The following is a 10,095-nucleotide window of genomic DNA, read 5'->3' on the forward strand; positions in this document are numbered from 1 at the left end:
ATTTAAATTATCTAAAGAAATTAGAGGAAGACAATAGGGAGGAAATCAATGCTAAGATTGATGAGTAGAAGAAAACACGAATCACGTTCAAGTGCTAAAATATTAGGAAATAAGAGTAAGTAATAACTTCTTCCAAAGAGAGAATGCCTCCTTTGTAGACGAACTACAACAAATCCAATAGTGCTTTACCTAGCTTGTATAAACATTAAAGGAATGGGATGTTGAAGGTTGAAATTACAATAAAATCATCGTCGCTTTTGGCTAGTTATTAGTGTGGTAGAAGGAACACATGGATGCTCCTAATTCACTTCCCAGACTGAGCAAGGATAAGAAGAGGAATGATAAGTCATTGATTAATGTACAAAAAATGAGGAAGGTAAGGTAAAAAAAACCAAAGCTCTTAGATTAGCCAATAATATGGATGTAATCATATAAATGTTGGAAGAATTGAGATTAGGAAATATAGGAGTCTTATCTAGCTTTGCATCCATCAGACTGATATTGCACAATATCACTAGAGTTTGAGCTATAATGGTCCCCAAGATTGAACACATTCAAAGGGTGGATAAAGATGTAATTGAAATGTTTATTACCACACCATTGGGTATATGACTCTGATTAATTGTTAAACCATTGGAATGAAGACCAACGTAAATAGCCTAACATACCAAGCATTGAGGGCCAAACAATAGTTACAGAAATCTGAATATCCTCATATCTCCAAGATCCTAAATATTCACACCGCTTGGGAGAGAGATCTACAACGATTTGCATCAAAGAAGTAAGAATGTACTCACTACACCTAAGGAATTACTAGCCAAGAACCATTTTTGTAACCTCAATTTTGTGTATATATATAAAGGAAAGTTCTTTGGTAAGGGGCAAGGAAGAAAAAAGGTGAGAAAACTGAACAAACTAGATACCTCTTTTCAGAAAGCCTCATTCTGCAATATTTTGTGAATGTAGGCCCCATTTTTTCTTATTAATACAATCTGTTTTTCTCGGAGATATATGTATCACCCTTGTCTAGTAAATTGCATATATTGAGTTTCTTGAGTCTTGTATGTTAACATATATTCATGTGAATGACCAAGATCTAATAAGATTTGTTAATCAATATATTTTTTTTGTGCTACAATTGTTGCTTGATTGATATTACCACACATGCATATGAAGTTAACAACAAAATATAATACAATGTGGACATGGCTATGTTAGTTCGCCCTCCCAACTGGTTATGTTGCCTACAGTAAAAATATACACCATACGCGGAGCTATACATAGAGCATATTATAAATAATATTGATGCATTGAACAGATTAATTTTGTGCCAAACAATTATATTTAAACATTGTAAAAATTCCTGAGAAATTAGATCGATCTCATAATTACAATATGTTATTTGAATAATTACTCTTCTTGTGTGATGCACATAGAGTTGAGATATATAGAATTTACATAATAGAGGGAGCGTGCAAGTGGATCCATGGGATCCCATGGCTTTCTCATTGATTACAGTTTTGAATCATAACAAGAGCTTAGAAAGGAAATTTGGATGGATTCCTATCCAATCCAAGACTATGATCCAACCCTCAAACTAGTAACCATTTCAACTATGCATGATTTAGAAAATTGGTTTTGTGCAAGCTCATGACTTGCATCCTCAACCATAATTTCGAGTTTGGTCAACCCACGCTTGAACAATGACCAACACACTATGTAACCACCCTTGGCTAAATCTAATAAACAATGAAGCATGTTGATGGTGTGGAGAAGAAAAACCATATCGCCTTTTCTATCCAGATGTGGTGGAAACATTACGAACTTGGAGGTGAGTTATTAGAACCAATGGAGGTTACAAGATTTGATATAAACATTTATTAGTAATGTAAAACATTTAATTAATCCCTTTAACATGATAAAATAATGGAATAAATGAATAATATCAACAAGTTACACTATAAGTCTTTTTTTAATGACTTTTAATAAGGATGGCAAGAGACAGTGACATCACTTGGTCAAAAAATGAGGTTTTTCATAGGTTAAAGGGGAAAGGTTGGTAGTAAAGCCATGTTAATTTCAAGGTTTCGAGAGTTGACAAGCTTCTTTATTTAATCCAAATTTGACTCATAATTCATTGGAAATTCAAGTTTTATTATGGCCATCTATCCTAGATAATGAAGAATATTGGTAAATATTTGATATTGAAGAACATACTGTTAGGTTTCTTGTTCAATAATATGATGAAGATGAAGAGATATAAAAAAGTCATAAAAAGATACTAGTGCATCTTGAGTATTTTTTTAGTCAAGATGATCAAGTTCAAACTAATAAATTACCAGAAGAACCATCAACTAAAAAGATTTAGAAATTCAAGAAGTTTGATATTGTGATTCCATTAAATCTGAAGATGGTAAACTTAGGAAACATGTGCACTTAGTAGGAAATTGATGAATATATAAGATTATTCCAAAAACTCCAAAGACAATTTTGCTTGGACTTATCAAATTTGAAGAAACATGCTAATAATATTATACAACATGTCATGCCTCTAAAGGAAGGGGTCATGTCGGTAAGACAAAAAGCAAGAATAATTAATCCTAAGTTGTCAAATTGGTAGAAGATGGAAAATGCAGAAATCATTTTGGAAATCAAACATTTTGATTGGATTTCAAATGAAGTTGTGCTATGAAAAAATGGAATATAGTTATTTATTTATTTTCCGATCTCAATAAGACTTCTCTCAATATAACTTCCTTTTCCAAACATGGAGATATTTTTAGGCCTGCAATAATGTCTATACTTGATGGATTATTAAGATACAGCCAAATACTAGTTGTTGATGAAGATATGCAAGAGACAACATTCACCACACTATGGGAAATTTATGTTTTTGTTTGAATTCCATCTGTATTTAAAATGCAAGGAAAACATTCCAAAAAGCAATGGATCATGTATTCAAAGAAATAATTAGAAAAATCATGGCTAATTATCAAGATGATGTAAGAGTCTACTCTAAGGTAACAACATTTCATTTATCACATTTTCAAAAGGTTTTTGAAAGATGTAGACAATATAATATATCTCTCAATCCTAAAGAATGCATTTTTGCAATAGCGAAAGGAAAATTACTTGGCCACATTGTGATTAAGGAGGGCAAAAATATATACATAAATCCAAAAAGAGTCATATACATAAAAGAATTAAATATCCCAACAAGTCATAAGGTCATTCAATCATTTTTTAGAAAGACTTTATCTTATACTCTTTTGCGTTATAAGGTCATTCAATCATTTTTTAGAAAGACTTTATCTTATACTCTTTTGCGTTATAACTAATTATAGTTGTAGTTTTGACTCAAATAAAAGAATCAAAAGAAAAGCATCCAATCTCATTTATTTGTAAGTCTTTACAAGAACATGAATTGAAATACTTGTTGAAAACAAGCCTATGCATTAATAAAGGTCATTTCATATTTAAGAAGCTATATAGTGACATCTCATGTAATAGTTTAGTTACCTTATCCACTAGTCAAAATGATGTTGATATGGCAATTCATTATGGAAAATGGACTACTATGTTAGTGAACCAACATGAATAAGATATTAAGATAAAACCATTAGGAAAAATTATGTAAATTGATTAAAGGAATTGAAAAAGTGAACATTGACGCAACCACCAACAACTGGAAAAAATTGATAAATCACTATTGAAATCATATTAATACAAAAACTTTATATTTTATTTGAATCCAACACAATTCACAAAATAATGTTATATCTATATATATATAACCAACCTATAAAATCCCTATCAACCATGAATTTATAAAAGATGAGAAAAATTATTTTTTAGATGCAAACCCTTGTTCAATTTTTTCCATTAAAAAAAATTACACATCAAAAAGTTCATTTATATCCTGGATAGATCTGAAATTAACCTGACCAACATAAAAATAACCATTCAAGGCTAAATCCCTAAACATAACTTAATCAACTTCATCACAATACCAAACATTTTGATTTTACATGTTTCTTTATTTCTATTACCCAATCACGACTGTCCACAGATTTCTATGGTTTAGAAACAAAGAACACTAACCAGGATCATGCGCTTGCGTGAATTCCAAGCAGACAACAGAGAACAGCTAAACAGAAGTATAGACATTGAACACAAGGAATATGGGAAGGCATTGTTAATGGTTGGTGGCACAATATAAAAATGTTAAAAAATAGGAATCGAACACAGCAAAAAATAAATCCATTGAATTATATGTTATTTAATGGTAAGGGAACCACTGATATTTATAAATATATTGGGAGGAGCACAGCATTAAAAACGGGTTCTCGGGTATGGCACCTTCTAAACATTGATATATGAAATCAAATATGCAGAGAATTGATGAAATTATGTAATCACGATTGAAGATTCTGAGAATATCTCAGAATTTGACCGTTTCTCCTATCGTTGGATTCCGGCATATTTCCGGAATCTGCAATCGGCTTAAGGATTCCCGGAAGCAATTGCATTGCAGATTCTGCGAGGGATCGGATGGACCTGCGGTGCCTGCTCAACCCCATACTGCCCGAGAAAGCGTTGTAATATTCCCAGTCCGACGTCGTGTTCATCACACCGACCAAAGCCTCCACCAATTTAGATCTCATTTGCGATATGGCTTTGTCCCTCTCCATCGCGCCCTCCAAACCCTCCACCAATTCTGATCTAATTTCCAATGCGACTTTGTCCCTCTTCATAACAGCGATCAGAAGCTCGATGCTGAATCTTCTGATATTCGGAACCTCCTTAGATGGATCTCGGTGACTCTGCAAAACCTTCTCGAGTTTAGAAATCAAACATTTTTTCGGGACCCCACTTAATTTTTCATCGGGATTCGTTTTGGTCATAAAGACGAAGAACTCAGCAGCCAGTCCTATGGCTGCTTCCAGATGCTCGCATGAATGTTCCTCCCTCTGTGTTATGTCTGCTTCCTCCCTCATCTCTGTTATGGCTGCTTCCTGAGGCTCTCCTAATCGTTCCTCCCTCGTTATGGCTGCTTCCTGAGGCAGGCATGAATAGTTCTCCGTCACAATCTTCAGAACCTGAAAACACATCACAACGAAGTTAACTGACCGGATGAAATTGTTTTCAGATCGGACTGCAACGCAACACTTTAATTTTCAAAGAAAGGCAAAGAACTGAAAAAAATCGTCTACCTGCGCTGCTAGTGAACTGATTTCACTCGAATTAACGTCATCAGCCTTTGCGTGTGCAAGCAGATTTCGAAGAATTCTTGCTACATGAATACCCTGCACAGTGTAGTTCAGCACGGGTATCAGACTTGCGATTAAATTCCGGTGACCGTCCAGCTTAAAGCTCATCATTATTTTACAATTGAGTTTACTCTCGAGCGAAAGAAAACCCAGAGCTTCTCCTGCCTTCTTGACAAGTTCCTCCGTTTCAGAGCCATTATTAACTCTATTCATGAAAAAGAGGGACAAAAGATCATGCAAAACTCCGCCAGTACTGCCGATGTTCTTACGGCCCTTCGGTTCTCTAGCAAGACTTGTCAGAGTGTCGATCGCCAAGATTTGCAGACAATGCATCGAGTCTTCATTGTACTGAAGAACTTTTCTGAGATTGCTTATGGAGAAGACTATCTCCCTGATCTGTTTCCTCAGTGCCTTCCCTCTCGAGCCTGTAGTGCTTGCCAGATTCTCCACGATCTGCAGAGCGAGCATTTGTCTCTTGAGTTGTTCTAAGTCTATGAGCGTTTGTCTCTCGAGTGGCTCGATGAGTGCAAAAATTCTAGGAAGTAGCCCTCTGCTGCTTACAATTTTATCGTGGTTGGAGCGCTCGTTTGCCAGCTTTTGCAGTATGGTCAGCCCCAGCGAAACAAAGTCTCCCGTACTTGAGTCTTTTGGGTAAAGTAGAGAGGCTATGGATTCCATGAATCCATCGATGGCCGTCACCCGAATGCAATCCCGATTAATCTTATCCCGATTACTCCTATCCACATTATTCTCGACCAATTTGGAGATGATCTGGGCCGCCGCTTTTCGAATCTCCTGCTCGTGCTCGTTCTTGAAATTCAGCATGTCGATCAGTCTCTCCACCACATCTCTCATGGTTCCGATTGTCCTCAAAGTTTTTTCTGCAAACTTCTCATTGCTTGCAAGCGCGGACAGTACTTGCGCACCCGCGAGCTGTCCTTTGACACTGCCGGACTGCAGCAATTCTATGCTGTGTGTCACAAATTCCATCTTCAAACCGTCGAAAACACTACCATCGACGCACCGCGAATATGTAGCATAGAGAAAACGTTCGACGGTGTCCAGCTCAGATTCGCCGAAGCCATATTCATCGTTCACTTCCTTGAGCAATTTCCTTACATAGATGTTCCACAGCCAGTAGGCCTTCTCCAGAAGAATTAGAAACGATTCGGTCAAGGACAGGCCGTAGAAAATTTTGAGAGCTGCTTTCAGATTCTTGGTATCGCTACCTGAATCTCCACTTTCTTCCAGCCATAACCGATAGATAGACAAGCCAATATATGTGAAAGCGGACAACAATTGCAGCAAGAGAAGCAACCGGCTGACCTTTGACATCCAAGCTTTGTTTTGTGAATCATCATCATCGGCCCCAGAATTTTCATTACCCTTGTTTGAGCTTGAGCATTTGAATAACACATCGCTTAGCCGTTTAGCTTCGCCGATGAGAGTTGCCATGGCTTTCAGCATGATCTCATGGTGCCACTTCACCTCTTGGCTTCGGCTGAAGATGCGAGCGCCTTCTATCGACAATAGAGTGGTGACGACCCAAAAGTCTGCCGTTTCTAAAAATGATGCGAAGCCTCCGAGGAGCACGACGGTGGCCCAGGCGAAGGCCAAATATCCGAGCCCGCTAGCTACCTTCTCTAGAATGGCAAGCTTAACGGCAAACAAAGTTATTTTTGTGTCTGGAAGTGTCGCATTGTCACTGCGACTCCCGGACTCTCGTGATTCCGATATGATCTCCAGTCGCTGTGTGGACGGAGAAACCGATGTATCACGACCACCTCCGGGTTCTGAAGCCATGTAAGAACTTTCCTCTTGCTGTCCGGAAGCCATGTAAGAACTTTCTTCTTGCTGTCCGGGTCGACAAGTCGATTTACAAGCCCTTCACTCCGAAAGGAAGTTTTATGTGATTATTGTAATAGATAGCACAATATATTTACAAGGAAGCAAGTGTGTTTATGTAATATTTACAATATAAAATGAGATATGTTTAATTTTTTTAATTGAGGATCTAGAATGATTTTTAAAGGAATATGCTTAGCATATATTTAGTTTTAATGTTCAAAGTTGTAGTGTATTACAGAGTTTGTTAGATTGTATTGGTCAATGTTATTTAACAAATTGTGTATTATATTAAGCATATGCTGAACATATTCTCTTGAGATTCAATCCATGCCCTCACATAAAAAAAAGAGTGAAGAGATCCTCATTCATCTTAAGTTGAAGTCAAGAGATCCTCATCCACGTTAAGTTGAAATAAGAAACCTTCAACAATAAATTCAGGGTAACTTGAAATAAGAAGCCTTCAACAATAAATTTAAAAAATTAAATTCGTGCCATGTGGCTCCCCGCCCACAAATTTCTTAGGGATTTGACATTATTGCAATTCTAGTAAGTTCCCTCACCATGATAAGTTCCTATTATTACTTATAATATTCATTTATATGCAATCAAATTTTATTTAGCAAATAATCCACTACTTTTAATAAATTTAAAAATTAAATTGGTCTCAATCCCTACACACCAATTTTCTGGAGATTTGAGATTATTCAAATAAGTTGGTGGATAAGTTCCTCATTATTATTTATGACATTCATTTATATATAAGCAGATTTTAGTTAGCGAAATAGTTCATTTTACAATAAGATGTTTTTTCTTAAGTTAAAGTTGACCCATAACCTTTTTATACATGGTTAATAAGGGGAATGTGTGCATTAGTGAGACATTCTTTGTGTTGAAATAATTTATTTGGTTATATTTATGAACCTTTCCACTATATAAACCACATTAATATTAAATAAGTTTTTCGATAGAAATCACATGAGAGAATTTTTTTTGGCCGACGCGTTTGTGAACCAAAGTGTGGTTTATCATCTAGTAGTGATGATGAACCACACTTGTTGTTCGAAAGGCATCGGCCAAAAAATTCTCTATGAATCACAAAAGCTTGAATACACATTAATATACTAGTAAATATAATATATAGTTCATTTTACAATAAGATGTGTAATTCCATTTCTTTCTCAAGTTAAAATTGACCCATAACCTTTTTATACATGCTTAATCAGGGAATCTGTACATTAGTAAGACATTCTTTGTATTGCAATAATTTATTTAGTTATATTTATGAAACTTTCTGTTATATAAACCATATTAATATTTTTAATATGATTATATTAATAAATATAATATATTTATACAGAATTAATTGAATTATAAATTTCAAAAATATTTTGTGACGTGGCGAATAAAACTGATATCAAATAATTCGTCTAATTCTAATCTTTCTATCTTTTTAATTTCAAAATATTCTCTAAATTTATGATTAATTTAAATTCAACTATAACTGCACTCAAATAAAACCCCGTTCACAAAGTTGAAGTGCATAAAGAATAAAAGTAATTTAGCTGATAATTTGATTTTTTAAAAATAAATTTAATTACTCAATTTTGGATAAAAGTTATGACTTTTTTTTGTTAAGCATATTCATATAAGTTTTTAATATTTATGATTTCAAACTTTTTAATATGACACTAACATTTTCAAACTAAAAATTTACTACCATTTTTTAAAAATTTACTACCATTTTTATTTAATTAATTTTTAACGTAAATTGAAAAAGCAAGATATATTAAAGTAAATTGAAGAAATTGGAATGAGATATAACAGAAGTTTCTGATGTGAAAAGGTCATCACGAGTTACTATCGATGCCATATATGAATACAAAAAGCAAGAGTCATAGTGAATGAAACGTAGACATATGAGGAGATTACCATCTAGCTGTTATGGTGGGCCCAGCAATCATCGGAGAATCATGAATTATTATACAGGAACATTTTAGGTCAAAAGTTTATATCAAGATGTGGACAAAATAAATATTGCGTTGTGTGCGATTTTTGGATCCACCTTTTTTGGCCCAAGGCCTTTGAAATTCTGGTCATTTATATCCCATTCTACAGAACTATCAAATACACAGCACTTCAAGAATTGTCTTCATCACTCGCATTCAAGTGACGTAACGTCATGACGGAAGCACCGTCTGGACGTTTCCTTCCTCGTAGCAATGAGATTTTTATTCTATTTATATATTTGATTTAAATTCTTTTTCTATTTAATGTGGAACTTTCTTAAATATTCATATATATATATAAGAGTTGTCTATAATGCGATTTTTTGGAGATTCTGGTGACGAAATTCGGCGGAAAAAATTGAGGTTAAATCTTGATTTGTATTATTTAAAATAGCTTTTTAACTGCATATTTGGATTCAGCACACTGAAAAACCCCTGAGATGCTTTGATTGTGCAGAAACTAGCTATCAAACTTGCTATTCCAATAAATTGCTGCCTGATTTTCACTAGAAAAACCCACCCGAAATTTTTCCAAAAAATTAGGTTATAGACAACTGCTATATATATTTGAGAAATCTTTATTTATACCTAAATGTTTCCCAAATAGAACCTGATAAATTTACCATAAATGCATTTATTTATACCTAAATGTTGCTTTCACGAATGGTGAAGTAAAATTTAATTGATTTGGTAATGTGATTGACCAATTTTAATGTTGATATACAGATGGCAGGATGTATGAGCCACAACTTAATGATAATTATAAAAGCTATCAACCTCACTCTTAATGATTTCTCCATTACAATGCTCCACAATGTATCCTACCCTTGTTGTCAAAGAAATAAACCAAGTTCTTCCGTCGGCTAATGATGGTGATGATAAAGAAGCCACATCAAATGGTGATTCTTCGCTTTTCGATGAAGAGGGTCGAGCTGTTAATTTTGCATATGTTGATGAAGAGGCCATAACCA

The 10,095-nt window shown here is 34.6% G+C and overlaps 1 protein-coding gene across 1 annotated transcript; it reads right to left on the reverse strand.

The window, feature by feature from the left end:
• Positions 1–4,415: 4,415 nt before the first annotated feature.
• LOC149230927 (uncharacterized) lies at positions 4,416–7,106 on the reverse strand. The gene is made up of 2 exons (XM_089381471.1): positions 5,214–7,106; positions 4,416–5,099 (listed from the first exon to the last, which is right to left on the reverse strand). Exons 1-2 carry the CDS (start codon positions 7,104–7,106, stop codon positions 4,416–4,418), a joined length of 2,577 nt encoding a protein of 858 aa, XP_089237597.1.
• Positions 7,107–10,095: the final 2,989 nt, after the last annotated feature.

Source organism: Pinus tabuliformis, chromosome J, assembly GCF_031772625.1.
Source record: "Pinus tabuliformis cultivar Carrire ecotype Pingquan chromosome J, CPIR1, whole genome shotgun sequence".
Lineage (NCBI taxonomy): Eukaryota > Viridiplantae > Streptophyta > Pinopsida > Pinales > Pinaceae > Pinus > Pinus tabuliformis.